A 20,967-nucleotide genomic window follows, 5' to 3' on the forward strand; every position below is an offset into this window, starting at 1 on the left:
GCTGTGGTTAGAAATGAGAGCTTCTTCCTCAGTGATGAGAAAGAAAGCCGTTCTCAGTGCTGAGCAGGGCAAAGCCTAAGCCCCCCACCCTGCTGATCTGCATGGATGAGCAGAGGAGGATGGGTGGGCAAAACTGAAGGGGAGAGAAAATGGTGTGGAAGGGTATGTGCGAATGGACGCTGGCAACTCCCACTGTTGGTATGCAGCCTTTGGGTGGTTTGTTGGATGACTATCCAACCCTTGGCTCTAAAAAGGTTCCCCACTCCTGCTCTATAGTACCCATAGCACTATGCAATAGTACTGTGCAAACCCAGGCCTTGGATTTGAATAATGGAATCATGACAACCATTTTATGACGGATCCACCATTTTAATGTAGAGCCCTAGGCCTCCCTTACAAAGGGAGGGGACCCCTCCAGGGTCAATGGAGTATTTTTGACTGTGGCAGCAGCAGCTGATAGCACCAGGAAACTGGTGATGGCATGGAGTAGAAGGTGATGGTGGTGGCGAGTGTTCCTGGGCACTGGTAAGTACAGCCCTCCCAGGCACTGCATGCTGGGAGTTGTAGGCTGTATGGGGGCCTAGGGCTCTGCATTAAAATGGCAGATCCATCATAAAATGGATGTTGTGATTCGATTATTCGAATCCAAAGTCCGGATTTGTAAAGCACCACTGTGCACCTTAACACACTATTGCAACTGGACCACAAGCCCAGTAATTGCATATGGCATGTATCAATTACCATTGCTGACAGTGCAATGGAGGAAAGGTACTTTTCATCCCATCTTTCCAATATTGAGCTCAAGGCAGAATTCATTGTTCTCACTTTTGTCCTCACAATAACTCTGTGAGGTGTTTTCAGGCTGAGAGATGATGAGCTGCAGGGAGATTTGAACCGGGGGTTTTCTGGCATTAGTTCACCATGGCCAGGTCTGCCAAGCAGCAGTGCCCACCATAATGGGGGATAGATACACTTTTAAAGTATTGGCACTATGGGAATTCCACTTCAAGCGGTGTGGGTGCGATTTACTCTACCTCAGGCAACAAAATGTTTGGGGCCCATACTGGCTAGGGAAGCAGCTGCTGTGAATTCGCCCTTCATGTATCAGTGGTCTGAAATGCTGTAACATGTTAACTGTTATCATTGGACAATGGAGGGGTGGGCAGATCTGGAAGTTGGAACCTGTCCCGGTGTCTTTGTTCAGAAGTGCTGGCTAATTGTGGGGACAATGCTGAATCCTACTCCAGGTGAATCATTGTACTGGGTCAGTCCCCAGTACAAGAAAAAGGTGTGTACTGTGGGTAGGAGTACATTTTTAAGGAACATTACTTTCTGCATTCAAATCTAATACTGCATTCTTTAAGTTCTAACGATGGGAATGTGAATATGGTAAAATAATAATGGTATGGGAGTGCCAGGCCAGCTTCTAGTCTCACATGATTGTGCCACACTTTTCCTTCACTTTGGCCTGGCTTCCTCGTTCTCTGTTCCTTTGGGGCCCTTAATTCTGTTCGTTGCTTGCTTTCTTATGTCTGATCCTTGCCTCCTTCCTCTCTTATTTATTATATTTATATACCGCCCCATAGCCGAAGCTCTCTGGGCAGTTTACAAAAGTTAAAAACAACAAACATTAAAACCAGATATACAAAATTTAAAACCACCAAAAGTATATAAAAAACCCCAATATCCATTTTAAACAACTATTTTCAGGTCAGTTAAAAACTCAGCATATGCTGTTAAAATACCTGGGAGAAAAGTCTTGAAAAGTCTTCTCTTCAGTCCTACTCCATTTGCTGCCAACCTCTGTGACCCATGTTAACTACAGAAAAGGCAGAGCCTTTGTGACATCAGCAGCCATTACTCAGTCCCCATTCTTATGTCATGTCTAGCATTCAACACACCTGAGAAAAGCACTTTGCCCTACTTTTTCCTTGACATTTGCTTCCTTCACGGTTAGTTTTTCCCCCTTGTTATGTCTCCTGCACCTTTAAAACAATGTCCAGATGATACTAAAAGGGTTTTTTTTAAAGCGAGTTTTTACCAACCTCTTCAAAAAAATATTTTGCTTGCATGGGTTTCAGACAGGTACCAACAATACTTGGAAATCTGCAACATGTGCCAATTTTCCACTTAGTGCTTGGAATTTTCAAACTTGTAAGTAGTAGGAGGATTGGTCTATTTGCTGCTGATATTGCCGTGCTTAAAGAGAGAATTTTACAGGAGTTCCAAAACATTGTTGTCTTCCATTAGTAATCATGTGGGTTACCCACTGCGTCTTCCATATTTTTTCTTACCAGTTGGTGTGCAAGCTTCTCAAAAAGGGGTTTAAAAGCCTACTGTTAGATATATTACAGATTAAGTTGCAAGTAGTGTATTTTATTTATTATCCTTCCACAAACTTTCCTAAGGTTGCAGTCCTATGTTCACTTACTTGGGTTAAGCACCATTGAACTCAACTAGACTTACTTCTGAGTAGACATGAATAGGATTGTGCTGCAAGTTTATTTTATCTTAGGATCAAGAGTTGTGTTTCTTTGAACAGCAGATTCTAGCTTTTAAAATAAACGGCAAACTGTTTTTGAAGCATAGGAATTTCAAAAGCATTTTACATTATGATGCAGAGGAGAAATTTGCTTTCATAAAAGAAGCAAAATAATATCTTGGGTGCATATAAGGTAGTTGTTTGCACCCCCACCACTGACTGAAAGGGATGATACATTCTATGCTGGGTTTACAAATACCAAAGTACTTAAAATAAAGATCAAAATGTTGAATCTTTTTACCTGACAAAAGAGTTTTAGCCAGTTAACTGATTAAATAATTTTGCATACTACAAAGCCTCAATATAGGTTTATTGAATGAAAGAAATACACTGTAATCATGTAAGTATGGCTAGGACAGAGCTACAAGTTTACAAACTTCAAAGTAAATAAGTTACTATCTGGAAATGGATTTTTATTTTAAAGAAATACGTGTGGAACTCTGGCACATAGAATGCTCCTTGCTATGGTAACCATCACCAAGATTTGAAGTGACTTTTAACGAAGTGAACTATTTCAAGTCCTAATACTAACTTTATTTATTTATTACATTTCTATACCGCCCAATAGCTGGAGCTCTCTGGGCGGTTCACAAAAATATGCAGATTTGAAGATGACGTTGATTTAAATGCAACACTGCAAGCTTCAGATACCTTCGTTCTTACAGCAAGAAGCAAAGCCAACCATCCGGTATTTGATTATTATGTGCATTTATTATGTATTCATAGTTAATTGGAACCATTTTGGATATGATATAGCCTGTCCATCAGGAAAAGCTTGTTGAAGCCTTGTTCTGGGTAGTTTCCTAATCCACATGCCTTGTTATTACTGCAACCCCGCTCCCCTCCCAGGCCAGCTGGTGGTTGTTGGGGTTTTTTTCTCTCCAGCCGATGGGCATTTGCTGAGTGAGCAGAAGCATCCCCAAAATTCAAAGTTTATTTATTTATTTATTATTGCATTTATATCCCGCCTTTTTTCCTTCAAGGAACCCAAGGCAGCACACATAGAATCATAGAATAGCAGAGTTGGAAGGGGCCTACAAAGCCATCGAGTCCAACCCCCTGCTCAATGCAGGAATCCACCCTAAAACTTCCCTGACAGATGGTTGTCCAGCTGCCTCTTGAATGCCTCTAGTGTGGGAGAGCCCACAGCCTCCCTAGGTAGTGGGAGGTAATTCCCCTCCTCCTCTTCATTTTATCCTCACAACAACAACCTTGTGAGGTGGGCTGGGCTGAGAGTCTGTGACTAGCCCAAAGTCACCCAGTGGGTTTCCATGGCCGAGTGGGGACTAGAACCCGGATCTCCCGACTCCCAGTCCGACAGTCTCGGTTTCTGCAGGAGGAGCCCGGATGGATGGGTGCGTGTCTACGTGTGTGCTCGCGACCCTCTTTCTCCCCTCAGTTTGTTTTCCTCAGCTCCCTCCTCCTCCTCCTCCTCCCCTCGCAACCAAAGACGCCACGAGCCAGGAACAAGCCCACCTAGCCCTTTCCTCCACAGGTGGCATCACGTGCTGCGATGTCTCCGGCTTCTTGATAGGGCGGCGGCGACCGCTTCCGGAGGTCGTGGCAAGGAGGCGCGCGCGAGAGACAGAGACCCGGAAGGAGTTCTCGAGGCCAGGCATTGCTGCCGCGTGGGTTGTTGTGGCTTCGCGTGGGCAGGGTGCTTGAGGGCGCCCCGAAGGTTAGTAACTAGGGTGGGTGGGTGGGTGGACTCTTTGTGACGTCCAGAGCGTGGCGTGTGCTGCCTCCCGCCAAAGCCTCGCTCGCTGCTGCCCCCCGCTTGCGCTCAGCCCCGTGAGGCTCCGCCTCTTCCCCGTTGATTTCCCCCCTCCGTGAAACTCTTCGGGAGGGAGAGGGGGAGGTCCTCGTCGGTGGGTCGGAAGGAGAGGGTTTGTGTCCCCCCCTCTCTCCTTTCTTCTTTTTTAAACCCCCCTTCCCGCTTCTTCGGCTTTTCCCGTGTGGGACTTCCTTAGCACCTTCATGGTGGAAGACGGCTGGCGATCTCCTCCTCCCTTTTTAAATGGCGGTTGCTTCAAAACGGGACGGCCACCGTTCTCCGTGCAACGATAAACATTTGGGGGCGGTTCTCAGCTCTCTGTGATGAGGTTTGCCGGGAGGACCCGAATAGTCTACATTGCTAATTTTTTGGCGCCAGGTTCAGGCTTATGTACTGTTGTAGTCCCTGGCAAGTGTAGCTTCAAGGCTTGCTCCTGGTGGTTTTAATATTTTGTATCCATTTCGTATATTACGCTGTGCTTGCATGTGTGTATATTCGGGTTTTTAGTTCGTGCTGGATAGTCGTAGGGAGATTTTACTGTATTTCTTTTATGCTGCCATTATGTTTTAAATTTAGCTGCAATGCCTAGAGAAGCCAATGTCACGAAGATTTTAACAAATATAATCAGTTGTGCAAAGTCTTCTGCATAATTGGTTTTCTTCATCAGAATTGTGTTCTACCTACCTTCCAGGTGCTTAGAGCATTGTTCATGGATGGCCTTAAAGAGCCAATCTTTATTGTTATAAAGCCCATGTCGTCATGGGTGTTAGTACTCCTGCTCCTTTCCCACTTTTTTGACCCTCAGCACAGAGGGGCTCATAATGTAAATATGGCTCATGCGTAGAATCATAGAATAGTAGTGTTGGAAGGGGCCTAAAAGGCCATGGAGTCCAAACCCCTGCTCAATGCAGGAATCCACACTACAGCATACTTGACAGATGGTTGTCCAGCTGCCTCTTGAATGACTCTAGTGTGGGAGAGCCCACAACCTCCCTAGGTAACTGGTTCTATTGTCATACTGCTCTAACAGTCAGGAAGTTTTTCCTGATGTCCATCCGGAATCTGACTTCCTTTAACTTGAGCCCGTTATTCCGTGTCCTGCACTCTGGGATGATCAAGAAGAGATCCTGGCCCTCCTCTGTGTGACAACTTCTAAGTATTTGAAGAGTGATTTTGAAGTATATCTTTGAACTAATTTTGAAGTATATTTTGAACTAATTTTGAAGTATATCTTTGAAAGAAAAGCCTTATTCAAAATTTATTAAACAAATTATTTTAAGCATTTATACCTAAAGCCTTTTGATATGTATATCTTGTACATTTCTGCATACTATTGTATGTTTCTTTCATTATCCTCTACAGTAGCTTAAACATTAAACTTTAACAGCAAGGTCCCATGTAAACTGCAGTTTTGGATCAGTTTTGATTACTGTAATAAAGTACCTTGAAGATCTCAACTTGGGAAACGTGTAGGGAGCTGTAACATCATGATAAGAATAGTCCTGTCTTCGTATTTTCAGGTGGCTTGCATTGGGAAGAGGAGCAAAAAGATTTGAGACTTTTGTTTAGGTCAGATTGTGGGCCCTGAACATAATACCCAGTTTGCATATAGCCACAGTTCCTGGCTTGTTTAATCTAGGAATTGTCAGGGCCAGCCAGCAGTAAGCATGAGGCCTTCTGTGTGTTTGTCATTTCTGCTCTCAGTCAATAACCTAGGAACACCCTATTCCTGCATTGTTATCGTGATGTTTGAACCTGGAACATCACGGTAACAACCCTCAGGAATAGGGGTTAAACAACCCAGAGTTTGCCCAACAATCACCCATTGTTAAACAACCCAGAAATTGTTATGTTTGAACTCGGTCACTGAACATTTGAATTAACTTTGGTTTTAAAAAAAACATTTTAGTGATCATCTTGTTTGCCTGTTCTAGTTCCATGTCATTTCATTTTTCTTAAACTTATTTGTCCATTTTTCTTTGCAGAGTGTCAAAATGACGAAGAAAAGGAAACATCAAGAGGATTTTCATAAGGTGAAATTAAAAGTTGGAAAAAAGAAGCCTAGACTAGAAAATGCAACTGATACAAACTTCAAAACAAGATCCATACATCTTCCTGAACAACTTAGAGGGGATGGAATACTGCCAACAAATAACAGAAAGCTTAATATAAAGGTATAGAAAAATACAAACTTCAGTACCAGCATTTACTGTTGTAATTTCTAACATTAGCACCTGTGAGGCCAATGTTAATAGAAGGCATGATAGACATTTGTAAAACTATAGCATAGTATTGGAGGTGCCAAAGGGCACATGGCCTTCAGTGTAGGTGTCTAGAGTACTAGATAATTTAGGTAATGTAACAAATACTCATTCCTTTAACTTTACCATTATTATAAAACTGAAATTAAAATCATAAGAATCCCTGCTGAATTTCTAACCACCTCGGGTAATTGTCAGTTAGAAATCTCTATTGGGTAATAATGTAGAGCATTTCCTCAACCCAAATCTATGTCAGTGGTGTTCTCCATTTCCATCTCATGAATTACAGTTTGCTTGCTGCTGCTGCTGCATTTTTTTGTCCTAATCTCCTTTTTCTGCAGACGCTGCTGTAGTCTGGAAATTTCATCCTTTAGAAATATATCTTTAACTTTCATAGCCACTGATTCTCAAGGCTCGTGAGAATATTTCCCCCAATTTTGCATAACAAAGGACTATTTGTTTCTTATCATGTTGAGGTTTTATTTTTGGTGTGCGCTTAGTAATGGTCCCCCCCCCCTTGTTTGCAAATATGCCTGTAAGAAGTGGTTGGGTGAGAAGATAATTTTTCGTTTTCTGTAAACATTTAGTTACCGTAATGAAGAATTAAAAAACATTTCAACTACTTTCAGATGAACATTTTGGGTTTAGAACATTTGTGATGAAATAACATCTGAACTAATTATTAACAGATACATTATATTTCTTCTAGGATCTGCTTTCACAAATGAACCACTATAGTGCAGGAGTTAAACAAAGTGCGCTTTTGGGGCTCAAAGACCTGTTGTCTCAGTATCCATTCATAATTGATGCACACCTTTCGAATATACTGAATGAGCTAGCAGCTGTGTTTACAGACAAGGATTCTACTGTACGAGCCGCAGCAATCTCCCTCTTAAAGTTTTTGGCTCCAAAAATAAGAGCTGAGCACATCTCTCCATTTTTTCCTTTAGTGAGTGCCCACCTCTCCAGTGCCATGACTCACATCAGTGAAGGAATTCAGGAAGACTCTTTGAAAGTATTGGACATTCTGTTGGAGGAATACCCCACTCTCCTAATGGACCGCAGTAGTGTGTTGCTGAATAACTTTGTAGAACTTATTTCTCATCGGCAACTGTCAAAACAACTTAAGAATAGAGACAAAATATCCTGGAGGCTGTCTGTCAATCCTAATCGTAGGGTAACTTCCCAACAGTGGAGGCTGAATGTACTGGTCAGGCTCCGAAAGTTCCTCCAGGTGCTGGTGGAAGGATCTAGTGAATTACAAACTGACAGTGAAGGGTTGCATGGACAAAATGACAGTCACCAAGTACAGAGGAACTCCTTACAGGTTAATTGGCAGGAACATGCCAATGGCCATCAACACATCCAGTTGTATGAAAATGGTGGTTTGCATCCCAGAATGAATTCCTCATTCAGGCTGAGGTAAGAAACAGTGTGCTTACAATCTGTTTGAAGGTTCATGTTTGTTAATGATGTGAACAAAGTAAGCAGTTGCTTCCGAGCACGGCTGTGTAATGAGGCTGATTGCAGCAGTTTGTTACGGTCCTTTCAGTTAATTACATATTCTTGGTTGAAGATTCAACCATAGCAATTCCTGGGGAGGTTGCTGCTGTGGAAAACGTTGAAGATTTGCATTTCTCCTTAAAGGAAAGAGGCTAACAATTTTCTGTGTGTTCTCCCTTAATGCCTGGCAGTTTCTACAGAACATCTGTGCAATGCCACCTCTTCCTTCAAATCTCTCCTTGAAAATCCCTTCCTTCGTCAGGATATAGGCTTAACCCCTTAATACTTATGCCCACCTGAAAATTTACTTACTGCACTTGCTCACATCCATCCCTTATTCTGTTGCCTCTCCCTTTCTTAGAATCATAGAATAGTAGAGTTGGAAGGGGCTTATAAGGCCATTGAGTCCAACTCCCTGCTCAATGCAGGAATCCATCCTAAAGCATACTTAACAGATGTATGCTGCTTCCTCCCCTTCTTGTTTCTACCATGTCTTAAAATATAGTGATAAATTTCAGTTTTTTTGCTTGTTACTCGATAAAGCACAAAGAACAAATGTACATGAATAAGTGAAATGAAGAAGTTGAAGCTATCTCTTAAAACATTAAATTATTATTTATTGCATTTCTATACTGTCCCATAAGTAAAGCTCCTGGGGTGGTTTACAAAGATTAAGAACATTAAAATACAGTATAAAAACCATTTACATAAAGTTGAAAATCCGTTTACATAAAACAGACAGGAATATACATAAAATATCTCTAAAAACAACTTTGAACAGTCAACCATAACCATAGGATTAATCCAAGATTGCTTAAAAATTCAACATATGCTGCCAAATGTCTGAGAAAAGAGAGCCTCTTAACCTGGTGCTGAAAAGATAACAAAGTTGGTGCCAGGCAGGCCTTGTTGGGTCAGTCATTCCACAGTTGGGGGGGCCATCACTGAGAAGGCACTCTCCCTTGTTGCTGCCTTCTGAGACTCCCTCGGAGGAGTCACCTGGAGGAGGACCTTAAATGCTGAGCATAGAGTATGGCTAGGTTCATGTCAGGGGAGGCACTCTGTCAGGTATTGTGGTCTCAAGTAGTAGAGAAGTATATTGATGACAATGAACTCCACAACACACTCCCTAAAGGGGAAATTTATGTTTGCCACTTAGCTCCTTCAAAGGAGTATAGGATAAAAATATAATTAAGCCAAAAGACAATGGGGTTACTTGCTCTTAATACTTTCATTCGGCATTAGTTCAAAGGCAGAGATGCAGCACAGTGGGAGTTGAACCAACTCTCGCAACACACGCCAGAAATTTGATGAGATGGTATAACTGAAGAAGTTGAATTTCTTTTGATCAGTGCTTGTATGTTTTTCTTATCAACCCCGTTTGCTGGGGAGCATGGAAGTAGGTTATTTGAAAGAACGTATTCTCCCTTATCAGCCTGCCCGTGCTTTGAGATCTTCTGGAGAAGCCCTTCTTTCAGTCCCCCCTTCTTCACAGGCACGCTTGGTGGGAACATGGGAGAGGGCCTTCTCGGTGGCTGCTCTGGTGCTCTGGAATTTATTTATTTATTTATTTATTACATTTTTATATCGCCCAATAGCCGAAGCTCTCTTCCCGGAACTCTCTTCCCAGGGAAGCTAGGCTGGCTTTCGGAAGCAGGCTAAAACATTTTTGTTCCAGCAGGCCTTTGGAGAATAATCTGGCCCTCCATCTGTGTTAATGTCTTATAATTTTGTTGTGTATTTTAAATGTTTATGGTTTTGTCCCCACCCCCATGTATATTTTAAACTTTGTAAGGCCACCTTGAGGCCCAGGTTCTGGGAGTGAGAGGCAGGTCACTGCCCTCCCTGCTCCAAAAGATGAGCAGGTGTTGGGAAATACATTTACATTTTTTATTCCAAATTGACTGTTTTATACAAATTAACTGAACTAATATACAAATCCACTGACTATTATTCAAAAAACATTTAGCATATTCTAGCCTGATTCTGTCCATGTTTACTTGGAACTAACTCCTGTTTCCATGTTGGTGTGCCTAAGATTATATCTGAAATATGTTTGACATTGTATGCCCTAGGCTGGTTTGCATGATTAAGCAAGCCACTATATCTTAAATAAGTCATGTTAGCTTGTTTTAATCCCTGGTGCGTGCTGATTCTATTTTCCTAATTACCTGCCGAGGCATATCTTGTCATGCCATTCACACCTGGGCGATGTGGTTTGTTGAGGGGGAAACAACCGTTAAATAAGCTACAACAGCCCATGGCTTACTTGAGGGTTGTTTCCCCCCTCAAACAAGCTCTGCTTCCAGGGTTTGGACTACACAACAAGCCCAGCTTGGGAAATTGAAGATTAAAACAAATGGTGACTGATTTTATTTATTTATTTATTAAATTTATATACTGCCCCATAGCCAAAGCTCTCTGGGCGGTTTACAAAAGTTAAAAACAGTGAACATTAAAAACTATACAAAATTTAAAACCATCAAAAACATTAAAACAACAGTATAGAACAGTATCCATTTTAAACAGTATCTATTTGTTTGTCTGAACTGGGTCACTCTGTGCAGTAGTTTTGTAAGACTAAAAATAAAATATTTTTGGCTTCTGTTTCTTAGGTCTTTGGTGAGTATGACAGGCAGTGTCGAAAAAGGCCTCTCATCTGCTGACAACTTAAAAAGCTTTATTCAAATAATAATTCCATTGCTGCTTGATTGTTGGATTGAAGCATCTCCTACACAACTTGCGGATTCCATTCTTGAAAATCTTCTGGAACCTGGATCTCAGCATATCATGGAGCAAGTACTTTGTATCATACACCTGTTGTGGAAGCTTGCAAAACAAAATGAAGATCCACATGAAATGGTAAGATAAAATTGTTCAAGTAGTATGGCCTTGGCAAGTTGTTCTTTTTTCTAATTAAGATAGGAAAGAATGCATGAACAATGGCTTTAATAAATTATTATTATTATTATTATTATTATTATTATTATTATATTTATATCCCACCTTTTCCCCAGTACTAGGACTCAAGGTGGTTTATAAGGTTAAAACGTATACAATTAAAACATATAAATATACATTTACAAAAGTTAAAATAGAAGTAAACCTGCAGTAAAATTTAAAAAAACATTTAATTTTTTTAAAAAGCAGTGAGAGAGCGCCTTCTCCCTTACGAACCTGCCCAGTCACTGAGGTCATCCAAGGGCCTGCTCCTGGTGGTTCCACCTAGATCCATCCTCCGATTGGAATCCACCAGGGGAAGAGCCTTCAGCGTGGTGGCTCCCCTCTTGTGGAACTCCCTGCCTCTGGAGGTCAGGCAGGCTCCAACCTTGTACTCCTTTCGGTGCCTCCTGAAATCATCTTTATTCCAAGAAGCCTTTCTTTAATATGCAGCCTTGGATTTCTGTTTTTTTGCTTCTTTTAAATTTTGTTTTGTTTTATTCTGTTTTTATTTTCATTTTACCTTGTACACCGCTCCAAAAATTTTCAATGAGGAGCGGTATATAAACATTCTAAATAAATAATAAATTAATTAATAAAACATCTGAGTATTTCCAAAAACTAATAAACCCTTAGAATCTTTCTACTCATAAGGTAAATGAGCTTCAGTTAGTCTGAACATCATTTATTCAGGAGGTATATGCACCCAACCTCTCTCCTTTTATTTGTGAGACTACAGAATGAGAAGATGAATCAATTTTCCATCTTTCAGAATCAGAAAAGCATATTGTTAAATATTGTTTCATTTGTGTTGAATGTTGCATTTAAATATTTCAATTATAAAAATTCCTCATATTCCTGACGCTTTCTATCTTGCTTTCAAGTAAAGCTACACATTTTAGACAGTGACCTGGTTTGGAAGGCATGCTGTAACTCATCGTGGGTGATTGAACTCATGACAAACCATAGCACCTGGAAGTGCCAGGTTGCATATGTAACCCCTGCTCGGTTATTGTGTTGTGCGACCCTAGCGAGCGTGGGTTATGTAAGGGTTTGCACAAAATGACAACTCCCGAGTGGGAGTATTCAAAATGGCAGCTGCACAGTGTTGTTTGCATGTTGTGTCATGTGAACACCCCCAATATGTTTAAAAATAGTTTCCTAGTTTGAGGGTATGGTAAAACTGTTCCTTCACTCCACAGTCCCACTTATGGGATTTCTTATTCTATCAAACACTTATATTCCAGGGCCTAAGGAACTCTGTGCCACTATAACGCAAGAATTCCACATATTGACCCTTTTACAATTACCTTAGAATATTTTCAAAGCTCCTAGTAGCTTGGTATAAGGCATGAGAAAGGCACCATCACTAGAGACAAGATGAACTATTAAACAATTGGTGCATTAAAAGGTTATTTTATACATAAGGAAATATTTACTTTGGTGTTTTCAAAAGACTACTTACTAACAATTCTCCATTCAAGATATACTTTTGCTGATACAGACTTCTTAAATATTTATTTTTAACCTCAGGCCAAATTCCCTAAACATCCACCCTAACCAAAATTCACCCTCAACTAAGTCCAGCTCTTGGGTACAGTTTTCCTCTGATGCCAAAGCTCCCCCAGTTGTACTACTGGCTGTTTGGACAGTTTATCTGGTTTTTCATGCTGGCTTGTTCAACCTTCTTCTGATAAGATCTTAGGATAAGTTCCTGGCATAATATAGCCACCTGTTCCCTACCTGAGAACTTCTCCAGCAATGTATGGTTATCACACAGTGAAGGAATAACTTAATATTGAGGCTTTAGCTCAATATTCTCAGTATCTCAATATTCTCAGATTTTTTCTGAGTCTTCTCTTGCTCCACACACCAACCAACAGACCATCTCCCTCTCTGACTACCAACTATCAGACTCTGTCTACTGCCATTTCCCAACTTCTCTTTTTCGCCTAGTTAGAATCCCCAGCCAATCAAAATGGAATTTAACTGTCCCCCTACAAAACTGTCACCAAGGAATTATTACACAAGGCATTGACAGTAACAAAGCAAGGCCTCAGGCCTACTCAGATACTTTATAGCTTCTCAGAGACATACAAAGTAAACATTAGTATAATGACAGTTACATACCTGTCATTTCTTCACAGAGGACTATGGGGAAATTTGGCTCGTTTTTCTTGAACAAATGAGTTTATGACAGAAACAGCTTTTTCTTGGAATTCCCAAGCTTAAATCAGAAACTCTGAGCTGAGGTACTTGGCTCTGTGAACCATCTTGAAATAGAGAATACGCATGTGCGTCATTGGCTTCTGCAAGTTAACGGGCAACATAAAGTCTCTGGATTAGTCAGTATGGCATTTTACTGAGCTGTATCTTCTGCCTACTATTCTCACCCCAGTAATAGACAGCAGGGGTCCTGGGTTTGAATTGGGTATGACTGCTCATGTGTGTGCGGGTGAGAGAAAACATATTTATACCCTACAACCTATTTTTATAGAAGATTTTTTGTGACTTTCCCCCCTCACCCTCGCTACTGATAGTGCCAAAAAGTGCCATGTTGTTGTAGCAAAATAATGGGAATGTTAAGTGTGCACGTAAGTCTTTTAAATAACTGGAATAGTTTATGAAAATGCTTCCATTATAAACATTCCACTTTTCATAAAACTATTAGCAGGAATTGCTTAGAGAAAATCATTGCCTTGGCTTATTTGTCTCGATGTATGCTGTTTTTCCAATAGGAAGCGTGGCTTCGAGCAAATTACCTGATTGATTTCAAGCACCATTTCATGTGTCGTTTTCCTTACTCTTTCGAAGAAACAATCAAGCATAGAAAGAAAGATTCCTTGAAAAGGTATGAGTGAGGTTTTTAAAAAGGCAAGGAGAGTCAGAATAGAGTAGTTATCTGTTCAAATAATTAGCAGAGGTTCCTAATTTTCCATAATCATAGCAGTTATAGGAAATCTGGGAATGATAGTGGAAAGAACCCAATAATTGGCTGGATTTTTCTTTGTGAGAAATAGGAGACAAATGAAACTGGAAACCATGCTGTGGTCTGTATACTGCAGTTATTTATGTTGATTTGCTACCCATAGAAGCAGTGGCTTGAACCATTGGGATTGGAAGACTGACTTGTGCAACCAGCAGTTTCTCTAGTGGTGTAACTTTGCACTAGCCTATTTGAATGTAACATTAAATCATAGTTTGACATTATAGGAGAAAAACTTGCCCTCATGTGTTTTCATGTCTTCCCACTAACACACACACACCACACAACCTTCCAACACACACACGCTGGCTGGCATGCCGTGAGGAGAAGTTTGGAATGTTTCACTTCTGTTCTAGGTTAAATCCAACTTGCTTTGGTATCCAATCCTGGGCATTTGATTTGTTGAAACAAGCCAACTTCAAACAACAGTTTATGAAAATGCCTTGTTTCAAATAACCATAATTAAGATTTTAGATTGACCATGGTTTAAAGCTTGGATGACTTGCTAAACTGCAGTTAAATCTAAAATGCAGCCTCCTCAACCTTGTGCCCTCCAGATATTTTGGAGCTGCGACTCCGTTGTCCCTGACCATTGGTCATATTGACTGGGGCTGATGGGAGTTGTAGTCCAGAGCATCTGGAGGGGAATGCTGCTAAAATGGAAGCCCCTTTGTAGCTTCTTCTTGTAAACACTAAACTTCTTACCCCCCCAACTCCAGTGGAATTACAGAGTACACATAAAGCATAAAAAAGTTCTGAAACTGAAGTGGTATTTGTAACTTATCAAAGCTACTTCAAATATCATGCCTCTGTTATTACAGACCATTGCTGAGCATGTGTTGTGATTGCAGTGGGGTCTGTCAAGTCTTCAGTACTTTAGAGCACATGCTCTCTTACTTGAAATCTTCAAATATAGTGTTGTAGGCCTTAAGAACGATTCCTCTACAGTACTGGAGGACTTTTTCATTGTTAAGTCAAGTTGAAGTGTTAATGTGTTGTGCCAGTTACATAAAATACTTCTCTTCTGTGTCTTCCATTTAGCAACAAGTACTGTATGACATCTTCAAACAAGTACTGTATTGACCATCTCTTGTTGAATTTAACCTTATGTGAAATCATGGTCTCACTAGCAAGTGCTTCAACACTGCAGATGGATTCTCATTGGCTAGATATGATTAGGAAGTTTGTGATCGAGACCCTTCAGGATGGTTGTAAGTTAAATAGTAAGCAGTTGAACAAATTGCTCAGAGTGGCTTGGAGACTTTTACAGATACAAATAAACAAAGGTAAGATCTATTGAATACGTGCTCTGAATATGTGCGTCTTATATGTTGCATTTTGTTAAGCTATTTGATTTAGTCCTCTATGGGAAAATCTACAAGTGGTCTAGAGCAGCTTAGTAAATTGACCTTGGTTTGGTACAGGTGTAACATTGCTTCATCTTCTAGCCATAGGAGGTGTCGTCTGGGCATCCTCTCCCCTTTCAAGTTCAGAACTTAACTATGGTGCCAAACCACAACTTGACAGGTTTGCAAAAAACAAAAACAAACCTGCTAACCATGATGGGCTCTAAAACTGAAAGCTGAGAAGTACTGTACTTCCATTCTCCTAACTGTGGTTATGAATTGGGCAGTGTTACATCTGCACTGACTGTGTGTGTGTGTGTGTGTGTGTGTGTGTGAGTTATTTTTTTACATGGATAGATTCTCTGATTATGCTACTTGTGTTAGCTATAGTAGTTCATGAAAGTACTTAGATTTTTCCCAGTGGTGCTCAAGAGGGGAAAGTTACAAGCAATCGATGTTCTCAAAATGAATATTAAGAATTCTCTTGAACAGGTTTTAAAATACTGTTGCAACTCTTTCAGTGGAATGCACGGTATTGGGTATTTTAAATTTGTCAGCAGTACCGTGCACTCCACATCCCTACACATGTCAAAAGCTGGACTGATTGAATTTTTAATTTGTCAACATTTGCAGCCAAGGGGACAGAGATGGGGGTGGTGGAGAATATAGGATTGCTGGCAGCCTATGGAACTCGAATGACAGGGATATTTTGACAGGTGGGGTTTGATGTTTGTCATGTGGGAAGACATGTATCAAAAGAGCTTAATTTCCCCCTTCAATATCAAAAGCAATGAGTGAACAATAATGAGTTGGATTCAGGCTTAATCATGGATCAGGCTCATTGAAATCAGTGGTACATCACTAACCTGGGTTCGCCCCTGGCCTGAGCACTGGATCCCCTGTGTGCCACCTAGATGAACAGATTTGACCCCTGGATGATCTAGAGATAAACCTTAGATCTAGCTATGGCCTCTGACTTAGACTCTCTAATAAACCATTTCTCTCCCCATATCCTAAGTTGGTGGTGGTTGGGAAGATAATTCAATATATCTTTGAGGCACCAATATAACTTACGTGTAATACTATAAATAAGATTAATTTTCATAAATAATTTGTGTAATGGTGCTCTGGATTTCTATTTAGAAAAACAGAGCTTAACAGTGATTTTCCATTTCTCCAAAATATTTTAATACTTCGTATACATTGAGATGTCAAGACAAGCTACAGTGAAGATATGCCAGCAACATAGAAGCAGCATCTGATGCTGCATTATCCTTCTGTAGTCTCATTGTAATGCATTCTAGATGTTGGGTAGTTTGGTGCAAGCAATGTTTCAGAGGAGGCAAAAACTAAGTTTTTATTATTTTTCATTCCTTAGTGGCAACAGAGACTCTAATGAAAGCAGTTTATACACTTTACCAGCAAAAAGGTCTTCCTTTCCCTGTGCGCACATTGCTTTTGAATTTTTTTAGCAATGTTTATCAAAAGGAAGAGTTGAACCCTCATACCAACAGGTAACTTTTTCTTCATTTCAACTTTTTGTTGAGTATCACAAAATACAAAACTTAGATGAAGCTTTTGAGAAAACAACTTGCTAACTCGTCATGAATTGAATTTCATGTCTGTGCCTGGCACTTTGATATAAAACTATTCTGATAGAGGTAATTTGGATTTGCTGGAAAAGGAGGCATTCAATTAAAATTATTGACCAACTTAAATTTTGAACTGGACCAAAAATCGGGAAGGATAGAATAAATTGGGAAGGAAAGAATAATATACTCTAGAAGTAGGGAAAGTAAATAGATGGGAGTACTCCGTTCTTGAAGGCCCAAGAAGGAAGAGCTAACAAATTCTTACTGATTCTGCACTGAAAGAGGTGAACCAATGAGAAGTGAACACTTCCTCCCCTCTTGGCTTTTTGATGGTCCTTCTGCCCTTCCCTGAACCAAGAATTTCCTTTCTTCCTCTTAGTAGCAGACATGCTATTCACTATAGATTGTATTTTGGATTTTATATGACTTTTAATTATGTGAGTCGCTTTAAGCAGTTATGGAAATGTGTGAATGTTAAGATTTAATTAGGCCCCAACCAAGTTAGATTTTTTAAAAAACTTGAATGCTGGTGTGGTGTCAAACATTTCCATAGGTATTTACCTTTGCCAACAAGTTTGGGCATGGTATTGCTTTCTCTTTCTTGGTTCCTTTTCAGTCAGTGGTCTTCACCATCATCCAAGCAGGAGCCACTTTGGTTCTAAACACCACTTCTGAGGCCATTTGGCAACCTTTCCCATGCTGAAGGGGCCTCTTTTCACCCAATCAAGTGGCAACGCTATCACCAGAGTTGGCTTCAGGCCTTTTTAGGCCTTTTCTCCCCATCTCTTTTTACATTGCCCAAGAAGGCCTCATCAGCAAGGCAGGCAAATCCTGACAGGCTCATTCTTTGTCTTGATTGGGATGATTTTTTTTCTCTTGTCACTGAGAGTGCTCAGTTCTACTCAGTGCTGCAAAACCTCCCAGTGCAGATCCACATTGCTCTCTCTCACTTGGACATTCAATTTTCCCTCCACCTCCAGCACTTGAACAGTGCACCACTGCAGTTATGCAATTATGTTGCTCTTTGTCCTTCCATCAGCAAAGCGAATTGGCTGATTGTTCCTGCATTCTCCTCTCCCCCTCTCCCTTCCCCAGCCATCATGGGTCTCTGACTCCCCACCCCAGAAGCTTCCTCTGGTAGTCCAGATCATAGAAGCCAAACCACTTCTAAAGCAAATAGGGAAAAGCTAGAGAACCTGTGCTGCGAATGAGCAGCTACTGCAAAGTGAGAGAGAGCTGTACTTGAGCTGTACAAGTGGCCCTTGGGCCTTGCAATTAAGAACATTGCTTTAAATTATATTTTTGTCACATAAAGTGGTAGCTCTTCTCAGGGCAGATGCTATGAGTACATAGAACAATGCTGCATCATGGCATCATTCCAGAGGTAGGGGAAATGACAGCAACCAAGAGAATTGTTGTCGCAGCAAAAATAGAATATAAAGTTAAGGTGGAGAGTAAGAAGGGATACCTGCATCTCCTCAAAACCTTTCAACTCCCCCCCCCCCCGCCCCATTGAAGAAATCCCCTTCAAATTTGCCTCCCACATTCATGACTTTCCCCTTTTCCCTCTCTCATGTGCTCTAGAAGCAGAAGTAAAGTATTATCTCGTTGGCTGGCTGGTCTACCTCAACAACTTGTTCTTCTTGGTTTGAAGAACCCTGAGCTTTCAGACCAGTTGATTGGTATTATTTATTCTGCTGCATCTCGGGCAAACAAAGGGATCCTGCAGAGTTTACAGGCTGCCGCTCCTCGGATTTATGGTAAGATTTTTGTGAAATTTCTAGAGGGGTAGTGCTGTTAGTCTGTTGCAGCAAGAACAGTTGTGTCTTGTGTCACCTTAAAAGATGAACAAATTTACTATAGTATTAGGATTTGTGGTTTATATTAAAATAGGTGCTAAATACTTTTTTTTGATATCTGAAAAAGCCCGGATAGATGGTTTTAGATTTTAGTGAACCTTCATAGGACCTGTAATGTTCTTTGGAAGTGAGAAATACTTGTGCCAAATTAGATTTGTAATAGAGATAATTGTAGAAAAGTCCATCCAGAATAGCAGTCTCCTCTAGCTTGGCCATGAGATCAGCCTTTGTGCAAACAGGTTATATTCAGCATTGGGCCTGGCTGGTACCATCAGCGTTGGTGCCAACATCTGTTTTGGACTTGTCATGCATGTGCCTCCCTCGCTACCTGGTAAGAGTTCTTTGCCATAGAAATCCAAGCCTAAGTGTGGGGGCCTAGACTTGTATTTTATCCATGGAGGATACCAAGGCTTATACCAAACAGTTACTCCATGTGGCCCAAGCCTCTTGGTCTGAAAATCAAGTAGTCCTGCCAACTGTGATGGTATCCGGCTGTAGTGAATAGCCAGTCACCTATGTTCAGGAAGACAAAATTCTCCAATCACCTAGATGCAAGAGGCACAGAAGAAGTCTTGTCTCATGATACCCTAGTGACTTTGGAGCAAGGTGGATAACAAGAAGATGGCAACAGATGCAGCTTGCTCTGTGGGATCACATTTAAATTTTGATCCTTGGCAGCTGTAGTCACCACAGTTGTGTCTCATCACAAGATGAGCTATTGAGGGATTCGTAATCAGTACTGCCATGGTCATGGGTGAACTTGTACCTTTGCCCCTCAAAGTCTTCTGAGATTTGGGGTAGGGACATTCAGGTGGCTGCTGGCAACCCTGTTTTAAATTATTTATTTATTTATTTATTTATTTATTTATTACATTTTTATACCACCCAATAGCCGAAGCTCTCTGGGCGGTTCACAAAAATTAAAACCACAGTAAAACACCCAACAGTTTAAAACACAATTACGAAATACAGTATAAAAAGCACAACCAGGATAAAACCACACAGCAAAGTTGATATAGGATAAATAAGGTGGTAGAGGATTGAAGACTGTCTTGGGACTGGTGCACACCTAGTGGTATCAATTCCAGGAGATTCACCTTTCTGGCATCAACTTCGGGAAGCCCCATCAGCCCCATTGTATCTTGGTCATACAGTAGACCCTCATACTATGGGCAATTTGTCTATTGGGCAGATCCTCATACTATGGGCAATTTGTCTATTGGGCAGATCCTCATACTATGGGCAATTTGTCTGTTGGGCAGATCCTCATACTATGGGCAGTTTGTCTGTTGGGCAGATCCTCATACTATGGGCAGTTTGTCTATTGGGCAGATCCTCATACTATGGGCAATTTGTCTGTTGGGCAGATCCTCATACTATGGGCAGTTTGTCTGGTGGGCAGATCCTCATACTATGGGCAGATTGTCTATTGGGCAGATCCTCATACTATGGGCAGTTTGTCTGGTGGGCAGATCCTCATACTATGGGCAGTTTGTCTGTTGGGCAGATCCTCATACTATGGGCAATTTGTCTGTTGGGCAGATCCTCATACTATGGGCAGTTTGTCTGTTGGGCAGATCCTCATACTATGGGCAGTTTGTCTATTGGGCAGATCCTCATATTATGGGCAATTTGTCTGGTGGGCAGATCCTCATACTATGGGCAGTTTGTCTGTTGGGCAGATCCTCATACTATGGGCAGATTGTCTATTGGGCAGATCCTCATACTATGGTCAGTTTGTCTGTTGGGCAGATCCTCATACTATGGGCAATTTGTCTATTGGGCAGATCCTCATACTATGGGCAGTTTGTCTATTGGGCAGATCCTCATACTATGGGCAGTTTGTCTATTGGGCAGTTCCTCATACTATGGGCAGTTTGTCTATTTTTGCACCTGCGGGGCATCGCAGAAGGATGTTTTTGCCACCTTCACAGTGGTGGAGGTTCTACAACAGGGTGGGAGTGGACAGGAGATCACTGAGAGATACTTTCTTCTTCAGGTGGGACAAGCACTTTACGTTTTTATTTTATTCATCACACTTTATTACTGCCCAGTAACCCAAGTTCTCTGGGTGGTGTTCAATACATTAAAGATGCAAACTATAAATAAAACAGCACATCATAAAACCAAGAAAAGCAAGCAGGAAAGAATAAAACACTATAGC

At 41.0% G+C, this 20,967-nt stretch overlaps 1 protein-coding gene across 2 annotated transcripts in view; it reads left to right on the top strand.

Annotated features, from left to right (window-relative positions):
• Nucleotides 1-4,142: 4,142 nt before the first annotated feature.
• Nucleotides 4,143-20,967, top strand: part of TEX10 (testis expressed 10) — a 40,442-nt gene continuing 23,617 nt past the window's right edge. The window contains exons 1-8 of one of the 2 annotated variants that reach the window (XM_063130858.1): nucleotides 4,143-4,220; nucleotides 6,302-6,490; nucleotides 7,287-7,999; nucleotides 10,696-10,942; nucleotides 13,759-13,871; nucleotides 15,048-15,292; nucleotides 16,731-16,866; nucleotides 18,529-18,704. In XM_063130858.1, the coding sequence (XP_062986928.1) occupies nucleotides 6,311-6,490; nucleotides 7,287-7,999; nucleotides 10,696-10,942; nucleotides 13,759-13,871; nucleotides 15,048-15,292; nucleotides 16,731-16,866; nucleotides 18,529-18,704 (1,810 nt within the window). In that variant the 5' untranslated portion in view covers nucleotides 4,143-4,220; nucleotides 6,302-6,310. Of the gene's footprint in view, nucleotides 4,221-6,301; nucleotides 6,491-7,286; nucleotides 8,000-10,695; nucleotides 10,943-13,758; nucleotides 13,872-15,047; nucleotides 15,293-16,730; nucleotides 16,867-18,528; nucleotides 18,705-20,967 lie in introns of those variants that run through there. The other variant, XM_063130867.1, reaches the window with a different exon arrangement.

Source organism: Elgaria multicarinata, chromosome 1, assembly GCF_023053635.1.
Source record: "Elgaria multicarinata webbii isolate HBS135686 ecotype San Diego chromosome 1, rElgMul1.1.pri, whole genome shotgun sequence".
Classification (NCBI taxonomy): Eukaryota; Metazoa; Chordata; class Lepidosauria; order Squamata; family Anguidae; genus Elgaria; species Elgaria multicarinata.